Here is a 20552-nt window from a genome sequence, read left to right on the forward strand (position 1 = left end):
TGCCCACTTTAACCGTCATTTCATAATCCACTACTGCAGCATTCAGTCTATATATATATATATAAAAAACAATTGTAGCTCAGTTATGGTATTTGCTAGCTTTTGCCATCAGCAAATCTGACAGCTGACCTCCAACTTTCATTCGTACGTCTACTTAGTACATAGGAACAAGTTGATTCTTCAGCGCCTTGAACCTGTTCAACCCCATTCAATGAGATCATGATTGATCAGTAGTCCAGCAATATCCATGTGCCTTGGCGCTATATCCCTTTACCTGTATGGCAAGCAAAAATCTATGAATCTCAGATTTAAATTATTAATTGAGTGAGCATCAACTTCTTTTTATGGGACAGCATTCCACATTTTTATCACCCTTTGGATAAAGTGCTTCTTAGCTTCTCTCCTAAGTGGTCTGGTTCTAGTTATAAGATTATGTTCCCATGGCTTAGCCAACTCAACCAGTAAAAAAAGTGCTCATTATCTATCCTATCAACTCTTGTCAAAATCCTAAAAATCTAAATTGAATCACATTCTAAAGAATAAGAGACTAGTTTATGGAATCTCTCCTCGTGATCCAACCCTTGAAGCCCTGGTAACATTTTTGTGAATTTGCCTCTCCTCCCAAGGAAAATGCATCCTTTTTAAGCTATGGTACCCAGAACTGAGCACAGTAGTCCAGATGTGGTATAATCATGGCTTTCTATGCATATAGCAAAACTTCCCACCCCAATTTTATATTCTGGCACTTTATAACTCAAGTTATAAAGGCTAACATTCAATTAGCTTTTTTGACCTTTTTTTTATACCTGGCTACATTTTGGTGATCTGTGTGGATGGACACCTAAATTTCTGTTCTTAGGTTTTCACTATTTAAATATTCAGATCTATCCTTTTTTGGTCCAAAATGGATGACCACACATTTACCTGTATTGAAATCCATCTTTCACAATTTTACTCACTCACCTAGAGATGTTGCTTTATAATTTTATGCTACTGTCTTAACCACTTACTATACCACCAATTGTTGTGTCATCTGCAGACTTGGATACAGTATATGGATCTCTGTTTAATAAATATAGTGAATAGTTGAGGCCCCAGCACATATCCTTGAGAGATACCATGTTTGTACATAAAAATGGACTTATGAATTGAGGAAACAATATTAGAATCTGCTGACACCAACTTGTGGTACGTGACAAATCATGATAAGAACACAGGACAACTAGTTGGCAGATGCAGCTCAGTGTGGAAAGGTGAAGCGATGCATTTGGAAGAACTTGGAAAATAAACATCTTAAATGGAAAGAGCATAGCGGCAAATAGATAGGTCATTAAATACGTCAACACAAATAGATACGGTTATAAGAAGACTAGCAGAATCCTTGGTTTTGCACCTACAAAAAGATGAGGGTAATGTTAGATTTTTGTAAAATTGTCACAATGTCAAAGTTGGAGTATTGCATATAGTTTTGTATACTCCAAATATAAGGATATGAAGCAAAGGAAAATATTCACTTGGAATGAAGTGGTTAGTTTTTAACAGAGTAGTTGGAGCTTTTCTCACTGGATTTCAGTAGTTTGAGGGGTGACTTTTTAAAAGTCTCCAAAGATTTTATTTCAGATTATTTCTGCTGCTTGGTGACAAGTTTAAGATCATACAAAAAGAATTAAAGAGGGAGTTAGAAAAAAATAATTAAAATAGTGGCTAGAATGTGAAGTTCTCAGACTTTTATTCAATGCCCTTGCTCTTCAATTGATAATGCCTTGCAGACCATGGATAAGGTAAGTTGTGAATTTCAGAAAGCCACTAACAACACTCAAACGTGAAATAAATTAGGGCTGCAAAAAAAAAATGTTAAAAGTTCTTTTTTTTTTTACACAAGTTTCAGGAAAGCTCAATTCTATTTAGGTTAGATTTTATGTATAAATTTAGCATAAGCTAGAAAAAATCTTTCTGAATTACTATGGACACTCCAAGGACTCACTAATCTTCTGCTAAACCCTATTTTGAAAGATTGTGAATGTGGCCAAAATGTTCAAGAAAAGAGGAGCTTGGAAACAAAGCTAGTCAAGAAAGATAAAGAGCACAACATTCCCACACAGCCTATGTAACATAAGCAAAGTGTTTTGTTAAATGTTTAATGTAATTCAGAAATACATTTTGATATAGTAATCTTACACAAACTTTTCAACCACATCAGTAATGATTTCCTCTAGGAGCTAAGGCTTTTAGCAGAAAGTAATCACTTTCTAGCTCAGTCCTGTTGGGAGGGGGTGGGAGAGGACAGGATGGGTTTTATTCTATTTTTCTTTCAGAACTCTCAACTATTCAGTGTAAAGAAAGTTACTATCAGTCCAAAAAGGACTAGCTACAGAGACAGAGAAAACACAAACTGACCTACGCGGATCCAACCCCAAACTATATGGAGCGCTTCTGAAGAAATAAACAGAAAAATAAATTGGAGGTTTTTTGTCTTTTTCTTTTTTAAACAAGGAAACATTACATACTAATTGTTTCTGTGCTAAAATTTAACTATTACATTTCCGCTTCCAAGGCTTGCTGCAAAAGCAAGTAGACAGGTAAAGGGAAAAGCACACTTTAATTTACAGCTCAGTAACCTCCCAGCATCGCCCTGTGTTTTTCCCCCCAAATTTACCAAAGTTCTTGGTTCCTTCAAGAACAAAAACAATGTGTACAAAAAAGCCTGAATTGCAGGATTCTGTGAACACACAAGCTTAACTCGTTAAAGAAATAAAAAAAAACAGCACAACACAAATCCCAGTAATAACATTGGAAAAATGAGAAATGGGCGCTCTTTGCCTAAAAGTCCATTGTAAGTCAAAGTCTGTTAATATTACTGCTGCTTTGAGATGCAATCCTGGCAAATTCTCCTCTTCTAAGTTGCAAAATCTGACCTCTGTGCACTCATCCGCCAGAATATAAAATGTGTATATGTGTAGGTGTGCGAGAGAGACAGACACTGGTAACTACAACCCAGAACTTCGTGCACACTGGCTGTACTGAATAGACAAGTCCCATTGGAAAATTGAAGTGCCTTGCTGAGTTATTCAAGAGACAGAGAGCAAGTTTCACTCATCAATATGATGAGACTCTGCATCCCAAACTGAAAATCAGCAGTTTCTCAGTTTAACGGTGTGAAAGCCATTAATTCAGACAAAACACAAGAATAGGAAGGCACAGGCCGCCAGTGAGCTGTGCTGGGCCCAGTCTGGAGTTCATCTTCAACACTGCCTGAAAAAAACACTGGTCTGGGGTGTCCACAGAGATGCCTGCAAGACCCTGGAGCAGAAACCTTGCAAGCGGATTAGTTCCAATGTCGCTATGTGCTTCCTGTAGTCTGTTTGTCATCTGTGTCACATGGGCCTGCACCAATAAGAAAACAAGTATTAGTTAATCTGTATCCACTGTGTTCACAAAGGCCTTGTAATTGGAACCTTCTAATTCAGTGGTATCAGGTATGTGAGATATCATGCGAAAAATCCGAGAAAATTATATAGAACAGACATATAAACACAGGCTACTGGGGCAACCGACTTTACAAATCTGTTTTCTCAAATGCTTAAAAATGAAATCAATTGTTGTGCTCTAAAGTAAATCAAGTCAAGTAGGCTAGAATGTAAAATAACTATTAATTCATACTCTAATGTGGCAAAAAAAAATCAAGGACTCTATCGGAGCAAAGAACAATAATCTTTTAGTAAAAATGTCTCACAAGTACAAGAAATCTTGGCACAAACAGGTTTATTTTTAAAATTATTAGTTGAAGTAGCTTTTGAGAAATAGACTGTGAAATGTTTCAGACAGTGACACTTCTAAGAAGTCCAGAATATTAATCATGGAGTATTTAGGAAAGATTGGAAGAGCAAGAAAGAAGAAGGAAGACTTGCATTGAAAGAGAGTTTCACAATCTCAAAACATTCCAGCGCTTCAGATCAATGAAGTACTTCTGAAATGCAGTCACTGTTATAATAGATGAAATATGGAAGTCAAATTGCACACAGCTAGCTCTCATAAACATCAATGTGACAATGGCGGGGTAATCTGCTTTTTAGCGATGTATGTTGAGGGATAAGAATTAGGCAAGACACCAGAGAAAGCTCCCTTGCTCTTCTTTAAAATCGTGGTATGGATCTTTTAAGTCCACCTGAGAAGGCAGTCAAGGCCTCAATTTATCATCCCACCCGAAAGCTGGTACCTCCTTCAACACAGTACTCCCTCAGTATTGCACTGGAGTGTCAGCCTAGATTTTATGCTCAGGTCTCTGGAGTGGGACTTCAACCCACAGCCTTCCGACTCTCAGATAAGAGTGCTGCGCTGAACCAAGACTGAAACTATGGGAAATGCATGTGTCTAGGGGTGGCACAGTATAAGCCTTACTTGGCTTATCAAACAACAAACTTAGTCAACAGCCATTGTGCATCTAATCTTTAGTGGCGGATGTTATATACCTTGATTCGACACTGGACCACAGATGTTTCAGCACAGAAACATGTAATTTGACCCATGAAATCTGACTTAGTGGTTTTCTTCACCTGCACCTACATTAATTCCACTCTCCTTTAACATCCCTTTTTTCTTTGAAATTATCCAATTGCCTTACAAATGATTTGTTACAGATTCCACATTCTTCTATGTTTCATCTTAATGTTTGTGATTATCTTAAAATTATACCATTTGATCACAGTCTTGCCAGTCAATGGACACAATCTATCACTATAAATAATTCTTCATTACCTTGAGTACCTCTATTAGATCAGTCTTCAACCTATGCATCCTAAAAAAAAGGCCCTTACTTCTAGTCAAAAAGACCATTCTTCGCAGCCCTACGACATCGCTGCAGGAGTTCTTTAGGGAAGTGTTCTTTGCCTAACAATCTTCAGCTGTACCACACCTTCCCTCAGTGTTCAGCTTCACTCACAACCCCATCAATAATGAAACAGACCATGCCTGCCTAAAGCAGGACCTAGAAAACACTCAAAACTTGTGTGAACAAGTAGCAGATAACTTTTTTTTCTTTATTCTTCCAAGGAATGTGGGCATTGCTGGCAAGGCCACCCAGATTTGTGACCCAACCCTAATTGATTTTGAACTAAGTGTTTGCTAGGCCATTTGAGAGGGCAGTTAAGAGTCAACCACATTGCTGAGAGTCTGGAGTCACATGTAGGCCAGACCAGGTAACGGTGGCAGATTTCTTTCCTTAAAAGACATTAGAGAACCAGTTTGATTTTTACAGTAATCGATGATAGTTGCCATGGTCACCGTTACTGAGACCCACTTTCTATTCCAGATTTATTAATTGAATTTAAATTCTGCCAGCTGCCATGGTATAATTTGAACCTGTGACGCCACTGTATTACTGCGTATCAGTTCAGTGATGTTACCACTAAACCACCGTCTCCCCTTACATTCTCATCACTTAAGCGCTAGATAATGACCATTTCCTCTTGACCTTAAATAGCACCAGCAGTGCCAGGTTCGTCGACTTCTTTCGGCTGGGGGCTTTGGGTGGGGTGGGGGAGGGGTTGCAGGGGTCACCACTGATGCTTAAACACCATGGCTACAAGAGTAGGGCAGAGGTTGGTTCATCAGCAGCGAGTAGCTCATTTCCTGTTAACTCAAGGCTCAAGTCAGGCAAGTGATGAAATTATCACTATTTGCCTGAATGGGTGCAGCTGCAACAATAATTGGCTATAACAACACCATCCAGTTTAGAGCAGTTTGTTCATCAGTATTCCTGCCGTTGGATTCAATAAACACCTTTCATTATTGAAGAATGTGGTTACAGTACATTCTAAGCATGCAGTGCAGCAACTTACCAAGATTATCATGTCAGCAGCACCACCCCAGACCTCTACCACTAAGGAAGATGAGAGTAATGTTATGGGTACACCATAACATCCAGGCCCCTTTCCAAGTTACACAATATCCTGACTTGGACATATACTGTCATTTCTTCATTGTAGTTGGGCGATTATCCTGGAATTCCCTACCCACCAACATCATGGGAGCACCACCAACACAAGGACTGCAGCAGTTCAAGGAGAAGGCTCACCTTCATTTTCTTGGGGCAGCCAGGAATGGGCAATGAGTTTGGCCTTGCAACATTATGTTATCTATCCCAAGAACTAATTTAAAAAATAGATTCAAGCTTGAAAAGTGTTATATGCTACACTTTGTCATTTTATAGTCCCCCCCCAATGGAATGCTTACCTCATTTCTCCTAAAGGCTTACTGAATTGTTTATTTAGTAAATATAGGAGGTATTCTTTAACCATTGTATTTTGAAATGCATTCTAAATGGTTACACTCACACTTTGATATTTCTACTTATCTCAGAACTTAAATAAAAATAGTGGTTCTGAAAACCCTATATCATTATTTAAGCTTAGAGAACGCTCTGAATAAAAATCATGAATGCAACCCATTATTTAAGCAGAATGTTTCAGTAACACCATTGCATAGGTAGGTGCTAAAAGATGGCACATGCAAATGAGTAATTTTTCCTTAAATTTTATGTATTTCTTGGCCATCTCTATAAAAACCTATATCCTAAACAGATGTACATTAACATTAAGATAAAGAGCAGCTTCTCTTTCTTACATGGGGATTTATCTCTATGGGGAATGCAAAGAAATAAATTTCTTCATTTGCAGTTGGTAAGGGGGTGGCAGTGGCATAGTGGTATTTGTCACTGGGCTAGTAATCCAGTGACCCAGGGTAATGTTCTGGGGGCCTGGATGCGAATCCCACTATGGCAGATGGTGAAAAAAAAGCTGGAATTAAAAGTCTAATTACGACCATGAAACCATTGTCAATTGTCATAAAAACCCATCTAGTTCACTAATGTCCTTTAGTGAAGGAAATCTGCTATCCTACATGTGAGTCCAGCCCCATAGCAAAGTGACTCTTAAATGCCCTCTGAAATGGCCTAGCAAAAGCCACTCAGTTGTATCACACCGCTAAAAAAAAGTTTGAAAGGAATGAAACTGGACAGACCGCCTGGCATCGACTTAGGCACCAGAACCAACAATGGCAAATTCATCCCTGTCGACACTGCAAAGTCCTCCTTACAAACATCTGGGGGCTAGGGCCAAAATTGGGTGAGCTGTCTCACAGGCTAGTCAAGCAACAGCCTGACATATAGAATCATGCCTTACCCAGACAGCACCATCACCATTGCTGGGTATGCAGAGGTGGCAGCACAATGGTACACAGTCAGGGGGAGTTGCCCTGGAAGCCCTCAACATTGACTCCGGACCCCATGAAGTTTCATGGCATCAGGTCAAACATGGGCAAGGAAACCTCCAGCTGATTACCACATACTGCCCGCCCACCACCTACCGCTCCCCCCACCCCCAATCAGGTGATGAATCCATACTCCATGTTGAACACCACTTGGAGGAAGTACTGAGGGTGGCAAGGCATAGAATATACTCTGGGTGGGGGACTTCAATGTCCATCACCAAGAATGCCTCGGAAGCACCACTACAGACTGAGCTGGCCGAATCCTAAAGGGCATAGCTGCCAGACTGGATCTACAGCAGGTGGTGAGGGAACCAACAAGAGGGAATAGCATACTTGACCTCATTCTCACCAACCTGCCTGCCGCAGATGCATCTGTCCATGACAGTTTCGGTAGGAGTGACCACCACACAGTCCTTGTGGAGTCGAAGTTCCATCTTCACATTGAGGATACCGTCCATTGTGTTATGTGGCTTTACCACCGTGCTAAGTGGATAGATTTCGAACAGATCTAGCAACTCAAAACCGGGCATCCATGAGGTGCTGTGGGCCATCAGCAGCAGCAGAATTGTACTCAACCACAATCTGTAACCTCATGGCTCAGCATATTCCCTACTCTGCCATTACCATCAAGCCAGGGGATCAACCCTGGTTCAATAAAGAGTGCAGAGGGAAAGCCAGGAGCAGCACCAGGCATACCTAAAAATGAGGTGTCAACCTGCTGAAGCTACAACACAGGACTACTTGCGTGCCAAACAGCACAAGCTACAAGCAATAGACAGAGCTAAGTGATTCTACAATCAGCGGATCAGATCTAAACTCTGTAGTCCTAGCACATTCAGTCATGAATGGTGGGGGATAATTAAACAACTAACTGGAGAAGGAAGCTCCACAAATAACCCATCACAGCCCAGCACATCAGTAGAAGTGCCAAGCAGATGATCCATCTCATCTCCTCTGGAGGCCCCCGCATCACAAATGCCTGTCTTCAGCCAATTCAATTCACTTCACATGATATCAAGAAATGCTGAAGGCACTGGATACTGCAAAGGCTATTGGGCCCTGACAATATTCCGGCAATAGTACTGAAGACTCATGCTCCAGAACTAGCATTTGACAGTGTGAGACATCCAGGAGCCCTAGCAAAACTGGAGTCAATGGGAATCAGTGGGGAAATTCTCTGCTGGTTGGAGCCATACCTACTGCAAAAAAGATGGTTGTTGTTGTTGGAGGTCAATCATCTCAGTTCCACGACATCACTGCAGGAGTTCCTCAGGGTTGTGTCCTTGGCCCAACCATCTTCAGCTGCTTCATCAATGATCTTCCTTCCATCATAAGGTCAGAAGTGGGGATGTTCGCTGATGATTGCACAACGTTCAGCACTATTCACGACTCCTCAGACACTGAAGCAGTCCATGTCCAAACACAGCAAGACCTGGACAATATCCAGGTTTGGGATGACAAATGGCAAGTAACATTTGTGCCACACAAGTGCCAGGCAATGACCATTTCCAAAAAGAGAGAATCTAACCATCGTCCCTTGACATTCAATGGCAACACCATCGCTGAATCCCTCGCTATCACTATCCTGGGGGTTACCATTTACCAGAAACTAAACTGGACTAGTCATATTATTACCTTGGTGACAAGAGCCGATCAGAGGCTAGGAATCCTGCAGCGAGTAACTTATCTCCTGACTCTCCAAAGCCTGTCCACTATCTACAAGGCACAAGTCAGAAGTGTGATGGAATACTCTCCACCTGCCCGCTTGATTGACACCCCACCCACAAACATTTACTCCTTCCACCACTGATGCACAGTAGCAGCAGTGTACGCCATTTACAAGATGCACTGCAGGAACTCACCAAGCTTCCTTAGGCAGCATCTTCTAAACCCATGATCACTACCATCTAAAAGGACAAGGGCAGCAGATACACGGGAACACCACGACATAGAAGTTCCCCTCCAAGCCACTCACCATTCTGACTTGGAAATATATCGCCATTCCTTTACCGTCGCTGGGTCAAAATCCTGGAACTCCCTCTCTAACTGCACTGTGGGTGTACCTACACCGCAGGGACTACAATGGTTCAAGAAGATGGCTCACTCCCACCCACTTAAGGTTAGTTAGGGATGGGCAATAGATGCTAGCCTACCCAGTGACACCCACATCCTATGAATGAGTAAAAAAAAAATCACCATTTATTGTCCAGGAAATCTGTCAAAACACATAACACACCATCTCTGAGGAAATCTCTTGTAAATGTCTTTTCAAATTCTGCGATTTGCATTATCCCCACACTGCAGCAAGCACTGCCCTCTCAACGCCCCGCCTCCCCCCCCAACCCCGCCACACACAACCCCTTGCAACAGCAATAACTGCTGATGTATTTTAAATAATGTTAGAGGAGATCTGCTTGTTATTCTAAAAGGTGTAAACAGATATACTTGCAACCTACTACTAATTAGTTTTAACATCACAGGAATCTTGGGATCTAGCAATTTATTATTTGGAAAAGCAAAGGTAGAATGGATTCAGTAGAAGCAGAAGTCATGTTTAATCTGTTTGTTTTCCAATGATATTATTGTGGAAGGAAATACATTTGATACAGAGGGATTTCAGACAAGTTCCAGATTGTTAATTAATGGTTTAGGTGCCATCTGGGTATCAAAGAGTGCAAGATTATCTATGAGGGGAGGTTAAATTAGGCTTTGATTACCATGTCTTTCCAATCACTATCCAAAGGAATGGATTCAGGTTTGATTCTGGTATCAGTTCAAACAACCTTTTCCAAAACTCAGTTTAGAGTGCACAAAGGGGGTTGAGACTGGTTCACTTGCGTTCACTGGAGATGTGGAGAACCTATTTATAATACCATTGTATGGCTATGGCAATGGATTTAACTTGTCAGAAAAAAACCTAAGACAGCCATAATGAGTTCTACAGGCCGCCTGTCCCCTGCAAGTGTGAAGCTCTTAAAAGGATAATGTCCGTTGATCATTCTTTCTTCTAGCATGATTCCAGTTCCTGATTATTTGTGAATAACTAATGTTTGGATTGATTTTCTATTTAAAAACACTAAAGGATTTTTCTTTTACATTAAGGAAGGTTGAAGATTGGGTTAAGCCTAAGTAACATGATTTTATTTTAAATTCAGAATAACGCAGGATCTGTTTTCAGTTCTTTTCCTGCAGTTGCCTTCTCAGGTCAATTGATTACCAGACATTCTTGTGCTCTCCAAAAAATTATGGGCTCAGGAAGACTGATCATTACTCATCATCATTCAACATTATGCCTACCACTTGTTGTTGTTGCAGGAACAATAACTTCATCGTCATCGTCGCTATCTTCCTCATTTGATTGTGTTACCCCAGACTCTGAGACTATGCATGGAGGTTCTGGTTCCTGCTCAGAACGACTTCGCAATGCCAAAATGCGATGATGTAGTGCTGCATACAGCTGTCCAGCATCCTTTGAACTGGCCTGTGAGGTGTCCAAAAGAAGCCGAATTTTAGAGTACATAGCAGCTTTCTTGATTTAAACAACAAAACCTATACCAGAGTCAGGGTGATGGCCAAAGTACGATGGCATCAAATAATTTTACCTGATGTCATTTGAGAATAATTACATGATTTCTATGATTTATTAGTCTCAGGATTATGCCATGGAATAAAACAGATTACTGTCTCCAAAATAGTGGAAGGAATTTTAGTTTAGATATTAAGCGTTCATAAGCTTGCATCCTATAGTGCAATTTTACTGTCTTCACAATCATTAAGTTGAGATATGGAATTGTTTTCATGCAGTATTAGCACAGAGCACTCTCACGACAAACTACCTGGCAGATGCAAAGTACTACACTGCCAATCAAGCATTCTATAGACAGATTTGGTATGGATTAGGTACATAGTAAATTTCACTCTAGATTGGCCAACAATGTAACTTGTTCTAAGCCTCCAGTCACCACCATATACATTATGATGCTTCCTTTTGCCACAAAATATTGTTTAGCCTCTTAATGAGGCCATCAATTTAATAACAAATCCTATATAATTGTGAGCTGTTAAACCATATCCATTAACTCAGCTGAAATAACCAACTATAATTTATCACCTAATGTAACTAAGGTCTTCATATTTTCTTTAAAGTGCCACGAAGGATGGGTGGGCTGGGGGAACCTCTGTCAGAATACTGGGCTGACAAGGCATCCATCTGACCTTTAACTCTGTTACCTTGACTGGTGGGAGCCTTCTCTTTTACTTTGCCAGTCTTTCCTCTCTCCATTTCTACCTCCCTTTCCACTCATCTCTCACTCTCTCTCTGTCCCTCACACTCTCTGTCCCTTTCCACTCCTGTCTCTCTCTCTCTGTCCCTTTCCACTCCTATCTCTCTCTCTGTCCCTTTCCACTTCTGTCTCTCTGGCTGTCTGTCCCTTTCCATTCCTGTCTCTCTCTCTGTCCCTTTCCACTCCTGTCTCTCTCGCTCTCTGTCCCTTTCCACTCCTGTCTCTCTCTCTCTCTCTGTCCCTTTCCACTCCTGTTCCTCTCTCTCTCTCTGTCCCTTTCCACTCCTGTCTCTCTCTCTCTCTGTCCCTTTCCACTTCTGTCTCTCTGTCCCTTTCCATTCCTGTCTCTCTCTCTGTCCCTTTCCATTCCTGTCTCTCTGTCCCTTTCCACTCCTGTCTCTCTCGCTCTCTGTCCCTTTCCACTCCTGTCTCTCTCGCTCTCTCTGTCCCTTTCCACTCCTGTCCCTCTCTGTCCCTTTCCACTCCTGTCCCTCTCTCTCTCTCTGTCCCTTTCCACTCCTGTCCCTCTCTCTCTCTCTCTCTCTGTCCCTTACCACTCCTGTCTTTCTCCCTCTCTCTCTCAGTCCCTTTCCATTCCCATCTCTCTATTTCTATTCGTCTGTCTCTGTCCTCTTCCCCTTCTGCTTGTCATAACTTTAATTTGAAGACTCTGAAGCATGGCTAGGGATTTCTGTTCAGACACCCAGCTGACTCAAAGAAAGGCTGAAGTTTGAGTTCTTACAATATAATGAAGTACTACTGTGAGACTTACCGATATGAGGAAGACTTTGACACCCTGGTCCTCAGCATCCATGGCTGTGATTCGAATACTCTTCTCACTGGCTTTATCAATTTGCATCTGGGCCCAGAGTTTGGTGTTTAGAATTAATCGAAGGCTGCCCTGAGTCCGCATCACTGCAACAAAGCAAGAAAAGCATTGAAGGTATAAAGTCAATGTTGTACAGAATACTGATTGTAGAACAGCTCTTGTTACATAGATATTAAAACATTTTAAACAGCTGACAATGGTAAAATAAATATTTATAATAGATTGGTGAGGATGCCTTATGATCATGTGTTTTGCAGATTGGCTTTAGCCAGCAACAATGCAACTGAGTATTTCAGACTACTATGATCTGCAACAGTGAAGATTGAATGGGCTGATTACTTAACGAGGATATTATCTTCCTCACTCTTTGAATGGAACTGTTCTTCACTAAATGGGAACTCAAAACCTGGAAAAGACACGTTCCTGGAAGGAGTTTCATACTTGACAGTTTTAGTGTTTTGAGTAATTCCCTGAGTTATACTGATATGGTTGCACACTGAAAACTGCTTTGCATCAATGTAGAAGTAAAAGTGTAACAGAAGTGTTTGAAATAAGTTAAAGCTCCATAAACAATTACTATTCTGCTATTATAGTATGGAGCTAAAAAAATGAGAAAATGTTTTTTTTAGGAACCTTGTATTGTATGCTGCCAGTAGATTTTCTCCCACCATGCTATATAATAACATTATTGTGGGGACTTCAACTTCAGTTTTTTTATTGCAAGGCAAGTGAACCTATTTTTGTATCATCAGCTAATTCCATTGATTCTTTCTACACCCAAGTCCAAGTATTCTATATATATCATAAGCATCGACTCCTGGGTATCTAACTTCCAAACTTCTCTAATCAAGCAGCACTCGTGTGCACTAACACTTTGTTTTCTATCCATCAACTATATTCAATGGCTGCATTCCTTCTTGTATCATACAGCTGAATTTTTCTAGTAAGCCACCTTGTATGATATCTTAACCAATGCCTTCTGAAAATCCATATATACTAAATTTCTTTGGCGATCTAAATTAACTCTTCAAAATATTTGACTTGCCTTTAACAAATTGATGCTGGCTGTCTTCGATTAATGATGCATTTCTAAAGGATTGCTAATTTTACCTTGAACTATAAATTCCAGGGCTTTGCCCCCAATGGATATTAAGAGTTTGTCCACAACTGACAACTGATGAACCATGCTGATTTTCCTTTTTCAGTGCTACTGGTTGTCTACCCAGGAAATCATGATTTCCTCCATGCTGTTTAAATCTTTGAAGAACAATAACTACAACTATCTCTTAACATTAATTTAAACCCCTTAGCTTTTTCCTTCAACTATTCGCAGTCTTGGCCTTTAACCTCACATATTATTTTCTGTTTTTTGGCAACCCCTTTATCCTTCAATCCTCTATAAAATGCATGTTATTCACAGGCTTAAATACTACTACATTTGGAGGTGGGGAGTGGGGGTGTCTTATAATATCTCTTGAACTTCTGGACTGGATACCAGAAGTTACCTAACACAGGCAAATTCTCTGGATATACAGAAAATATTTTCCCTTACAGCTAAAGAATCATTGAATGCAGCCACTGCAGAAGTATTATTTTGCAAATTGATGGCTGCAAGTGGAGTACTAAGTCCATAAACCTAGAAACGAGAGTAGGCTATTTAGCCCCTCAAAACTGTTCTGCTACTCAACTAGATCATGGTCTCAACTCCATATATGCACTTGTTCAAAAGCCGCCTGGCGGGGTGAGGGCAGCAAGTTCTAGGCTTCCACTGCCTGCTGTGTGAAAAAGTACTTCCTGATTTCATCCCTAAGTGAACCTGGCTCCAATTTTAAGATTATGCCCACTTGTTCCCCACTAGAGGAAATAGTTTCTCTGTAACTAACCTATCGATTCCCCTAATCATTTTAAATACCTTGATTATATTACCCCATAATCTTCTAAATTTAAGGAATACAAGTCAGGTTTATGCAACCTATCCTAGTAATTTAACCATTAAGCTTTGGTTCCATTCTGGTGAATTTGAGCTGTATATTAATCATTAAATTCTGAAGCAGAAAATGGCATAATTGATGAAAGCAACTCTGAAGTCGCGTGTACAGCCTTCCGCGAGTCTTACCTGTATCACCAGCAGCTGAGAGTAACTAGAATAGGAGTAAAAGATACATTGCTGATCATCTATTACTTTAATAGTAGCACAAAATAAAAAGAGCACGATCAGCACCAGTATCACAATGTTTTTGAGCTGGGCCTCAAACATCGCGGTACAATGTGGTTGAAGCTCTATCAAGCTGTTGTAAGATTCCATAACTAATATTACTATACTGTAAGAGACAAAGCTTTTGTATCCTCTGTTTAGTCATGCACCAAATCGATGGGATACTCCTCAAAATATTGCTGGACCATGGGACACCATCTCAGATCCCAGACCCATCTGCCTCAACATGAACATGGTTTTGGCAGATCTACTGGTAATAAGTTAAAAAATTTTCACTTACATATACTTGGTTGATAGTATGAAAGGCATTCAATACTGATCCCAATCAGGCTGTGATTTCTGGCTGTCAAGCCAATTTCTATATTGAGCCTCTTTTCAAGGGCTCAACATTACTAAATCAATAGCTTTGCCTTAGAGGAACCCTATGTTTCTATTCTGACTAAGGTGATACTCAGCATTGATAGGTGCCATGTGCCTGTGGCACTTTATAGTCCCGGTAAGTTTTGGTGTAGGCTGTCAAGTGTGTTCGGTTGAAATTGGCCTAATATATTGACATCACGATTTAAACCATTGTTGTCATGAACAATACAGGACATACAATTGAATTAGCTTTACACAGTAACTCTTTGGCTGGTTCCAATTCCTCCTTGCCCTGATTCCTTAAAAGTGAACCAGTTGATTTGAAAACAGAATATACTTAGAAACCACGAAAGACCACAAGGCCTATGTAATCTAAGTTACTTCTTTGAGAGATTGAAGGCCTTGTCCGAATTCAATATTCAGAGTGCAACAAGAGGTTCAGAGTATAACCCCCTTAAGCTGGATAAAAGTGAACTGACAAACATCTATACCGACAACATTACACTATTTTTAATGTGTGGCAAGTAACAGCACTAATCAAGCAAGATTTTAATCCAACTGTATATGGAGGGTACTTAGAACATTATGGTGCATGGAGTAATCAAGATCCCTCTCCTAGTGCATGACTACACAAAGCATACAAATCTGTCCCTCCCCTGTGGCTAAGTCTCCCACACAATAAGGTTTCACACTTCTACAAATCAGTTATTTCACAAGTCCAAATAAAGCGTGCTGCACAAGTAAACAATTCGTAATGCTCCTTGGCATTACAAATTCTCCTCCTTGCCAACACCTCACAAGCTTGAGTTACTGAGGTCAATTGTAGGATTGCTCCAACTATGATCAGCTAACTAATACAGGATGGACATCAAACATGGGATTTAGCTAGTGTATATTAATATTGTGTTCTGCACTAGGCAGTGCAGGTACCAACCATTTGATTAGGATGTATGTGCTTTTGGTACTTTAAAAGTACTTACAAAAGAAAAATCAAAACAGGATTGCCACCATCATTTTCTATGCGGTACCGCAATGCTTATAAAACTAAAATTTCTACTGGTACAGACTATAAATTTTCACTTATGAAAAACAAATAACTATTATTCACAGCAAGTGTCACGAAGTATCATCAGTAGTGTCAACAGATAGTACAGAAGATGGACGCATACCTAGCCTTGACTGCAAGGCTCCATCATCAGCAGATGCCATATCGTTGAGTCTCAAGAGGCCTCTTCCCCTCTCTACCCAGGATTGGGATGTCTTGTCAAACACAAATAGCTTGCATTGAATCTGAAATTAATCAAGAATATTCTGAAGCCAAGAAATAGTGCCCTCCCACAATTGTCAGGGAAATGTTCTATACAGGTACAGTAGCATAGCGAGTATGTTACTGGACTAGTGATCTGCACAGGAATTCAAAGCCCACCAGGGCAGATGGAGAATTTAAATTCAGTTAATAAAATAAATCTGGTCCAAAACAACCGGCTTTAGTAAAAACCCATCTGATTCACTAATGTCCTTTAGGGAATGAAATCTACTGTGCTTACCCAATCTGCCCTGTACATGATTTTTAACTATTCTCAGAAATGGCCTACAAAGCAATGCTCCCTGAACAGACTACAATTTCTCTGAGCACCAGTTTCTCATTCATGTGCTGCTTACATTTCAAAAGGTACTGAACTTTCATAAAGTTGTGAGCAACCTGCACAATTCCAAATTGCTGCCTGGCCAGACATGTGCACCTTCAAGGGTGTTAGGGAGGTGTCAGCTGTGACTCAGTTCATAGCACCCTCGCCTTTGAATCAGAGGGTTGTGGGTTCATGTCCCACTCCCGGAAACCAAGAACTGTGATTGTACTCGAAAGAGTTGCAATCTGTGACTGCTGATAACTCAAAAGAGTTTCAAGGGTGTTAGCAAGCCACTCTCAGTTGCATCATGAGTAATTAGGGATAGGCAATAAATGCTGGTTGGCCTTGCCAGTGGTGCCCACATCCAATGAAATAATAAACTAAAAACAGTCAGGTCAAAATCTACATCTAATAAAATAATTGAAAATGATCATGAAATCCAAAAGCACACATTCACCAAACTGTAAATGTTACTAAAAATCTGTTTAGAATAATTTATTCTCACTTGAAAAGTTGTCTTAGTTGAAGTATCCTCCATATTGCTCTCTTTCCACTGGCCCTTATGCAGTTTTCTGACTCTGGAGGCTCCTGAATGGATCCTGACCATTACTTGGATCTTATAGCCTAGCTGATATCAGAATCATATCTGAGGTATTCTGATCGGTGACCAGTGTCTTTTACCAATGCAGAAGCAGTATAAGTTGGTGCCACCAGAACAGAGCAGATAAGAAAGGCACGAAGAAAAATTACAACATTACCTATATTGGTACAGTCTTTCTCACTTTTTTGAATGCAGTTCCACTTTTACATAAAAATGGTTATGGTTATCCATAAGGGTGGGGTAGGGCTAAGATATACAGAGTCCCTTTAAGAAATTAGAACAAGGCAGCATCTATGTTAATCACACACATCTTCCAATGCCCACAGTTTACTGCCTTATTTTAGTTGTGTATCTCATTTGAAGGAGGCAACAGTAGACAGATGGACTTGATAGAACAAGAAACACGCATTAAAATAGCTTTAAATCCAATGGGCAAGTGCGGAGGTAGTTTTGTATATGGAATTCAAACTAAATTCAAAGGAAGGTCATACCAAATGTGCTTACCTAACACTGTTCCTCATTCTTCCAGTCTGTATAGTATATTAAAATTCTTATATAGGCCTCTTGCTACACATAGAAATGCTATGTATACATTTCCTATGCGGATTCCAATGTCAAAATGGTCTTTCTGAACTGGTAGACTTACTAGTTATGTTTACTTGTGATGTTAGTAGTGGCGCTCAAAAAGGGCTTTTGATATTCATTTTATAAATACCTGTCATATCACCACTCGGTAAGGTAAAGCACAGCTACAGGTTCTGCATAGTTCCACCTGTTTTGAGTTATTGTAAATATGTCTACTTTTTAAAATGTAAAAAATGCTATCTTTTACATATTTGATGATTTTATACTTTAATACCATGCTCTTCTTCCCCTCACCTAGCCTCTTTTGATGGCTCTTACTCACAGTTTCCATTCTAATAAAAGTGTATCCTGCATTCCTAGCCAGCTGTGCCCTGCATCTACCATAAACAATGTTAGATGGACCAACCAATGCTTAGTTCTAATATATTTTTCCTTTTCCACGATCAGATTTTATAAAAACCCGTATGCATACTGCAGGATGAGCCCAGCAGCCTGGGGTCCTAATAGCACTGAGTATAGACTGCTGAAAGAATCTTATCTTAAATGGGAGAGAGATTTCAGATTCCCACTGGTTTCTTCTGGGGGACATTTGAATGGAATCATATGTTAAGCCATCAACAGGGCACCACTCTTTTCCATGGGCATTCTTAAGAAGTTGTCTGCTCACAAGTTTGGAGATGTGATGAGGGAACATGAGCACTACATAGAACATCGGTCTACCTAATTTGCTACCACCCACAACTCAATAAGTCAGGAGATGGTCACCTGGGAGAAAGCCCATTTAAGCAACTGACCATTCATTCTGAAGTACCACCATACTTGGAGAGCATCCATCTGTAAGAATTTCTGCTAACTTTGGGTTTTCACTATGGCAGGTTAATAAATCTGTTCTTTTTCTATAAGTTTATTCCTTGACTAACATTTATCCATGTTGTTCAAAGTTTGCTTATATGCCACAACAAATGTGGCTAGACCCCATATAATTCACAATCACTGGTCCACAGAGAGAAGCAAACTATTCTATGAGGCAAGCCGAAGTTGTGGACCACTCATTTGTAAATCTACTTGATGCCTACTCTTGCATCCCACACCATGCAGATGACTGGTGCTTTCTAGCCTCAGAATACACATGTAACTTTAAATCCAAACCCTGCATTCTACAAACAGAGCAAAATAATTAGGAACATAAGTCTGAAATAAGAAGTGTACTCATGGAAAACACAATCTCAGGACCTACAGGATGTATGAATCTGGACTCAGATATCAGCCATTGCCCACAATGAAAGATGGTCAACAAGCGTAGTGACAGCACCTGACTCACTGATTAGCTTGACAGAATAATAGTAAAATGAATTCAAAAACTCAAGGTTTACATTGCTGACCAAGTTTAAAACTCAGTGAAAATGTCAAGAAACCCTTTTTCAGAGTTTTAGGAAAGCTTTATGAAGGACTGCAGAGCAATACATGAACATGACATAACATCTTAGTGTGCCAACAAGAGAATGAAATGTTACAGATGACAGACAGAGCAAAAAATTCAGGTATATTACTATAGGATGGTTTATAAGAAACAGGTGCTTGAGATTAACATTACTCCTACAGTGAACCATAAGCTTTCCCTTGTGTTTGAAAAGGAGATAGGTACATGATTTTAAAGGAAATAAAAAAGGGGGAGATAACTGGGATTCAAAATAATGAGCTGCCGTGGCCACCAAAATGGTAAAAAAAAAATCAATGCGCTAATTGAACAATTCCTGTTCATAAGAACAATCAATCAGCACAGGCTGCTTCTATACACTTCTCAGTAGTAATCTTGGGAGTAGATTTCTAGCTGGCGCAGCTATAAAGAGGCAAAATATTTTTAAAATTAAAAGTTACCATTTCAATTCAGTAGAATGGACAGCATTTCCCAAGAATTAGTCAAATTAAAAATGAACAACAGATATTTTTAGAGCTTCAATCGCATACCTGTAAGACATTACTCTCTGCTTCTTCCCCAGTGATAACTTCCACTTTTTCCAACAAGCATTTCTTGGCTGTTGCTTTGGTGTAAGCAGCTGCAGACTCCTCCAGTGATTCTGTCACATTGTTTACTGGAATTAAACAAAAATTAATAAATGCACGTATTTGGGGCTTTATCAGGTCTCATAGCGCTTCAAATGAATTTTTTTCTTCAAGCGCAACCACCATCGTTACATAGGTAAATGCAGCACTGATCTGTACTAGCATTATCCCACAATAGCAAATCAGAATGAGACATTATTAGCAAATACAATATACTGTAAGAAATTGATGTTTTAAAAATATTTTTGGGGAATATTGTGTTATTCTGTGAAAAGGTTGTGTGTGTGTGCATGCATGATTTAATTAAACTGTGTAGAGATTAAAAGAAGACAGGTTGTTTGGGGGGGGCGGAGTTTAAAACATGAAAAGAATAGAGGCTTTAGGTTTGAGGTGCAAGAGAATAGGTTAGATCTAACGTTTATATTTTTTAGATAAGTGAAAGTTTGTTTGAATATCAATGGGGAGTCAGAGGTAGAAAGAAACATGTTTGCATCTTGCAGGAGTTCCATAGGCTAATAGAAGTGGGAATATTATATTTTATTGACCCGAAAGCAAAGACAAGATGAAAAATAAAAGATCACATATTTGGAAGGATCTAAGCTTCAAAGAGGTGCGAGAACAATGCAACCTGAGATGAAAGGGAAAAAAGGTTTTTTAGAGTTACGGTGGAGAGCTTGGGGTGGGGGTTGGTGTAACTGTTTAAGCTGTTGGGGGGCTATAG

At 39.9% G+C, this 20552-nt stretch overlaps 1 protein-coding gene across 1 annotated transcript in view; it reads right to left on the reverse strand.

The window, feature by feature from the left end:
* Positions 1–2122: 2122 nt before the first annotated feature.
* Positions 2123–20552, reverse strand: part of ranbp3b (RAN binding protein 3b) — a 112411-nt gene continuing 93981 nt past the window's right edge. The window contains exons 14-18 of the mRNA XM_078554746.1: positions 19736–19860; positions 16123–16243; positions 12322–12464; positions 10564–10747; positions 2123–3384 (exon numbers count right to left, since the gene is read on the reverse strand). Of these exons, the coding sequence (XP_078410872.1) occupies positions 3341–3384; positions 10564–10747; positions 12322–12464; positions 16123–16243; positions 19736–19860 (617 nt within the window). The 3' untranslated portion in view covers positions 2123–3340. The remainder of the gene's footprint in view (positions 3385–10563; positions 10748–12321; positions 12465–16122; positions 16244–19735; positions 19861–20552) is intronic.

This window comes from Cetorhinus maximus, chromosome 13 (assembly GCF_964194155.1).
Source record: "Cetorhinus maximus chromosome 13, sCetMax3.hap1.1, whole genome shotgun sequence".
Lineage (NCBI taxonomy): Eukaryota > Metazoa > Chordata > Chondrichthyes > Lamniformes > Cetorhinidae > Cetorhinus > Cetorhinus maximus.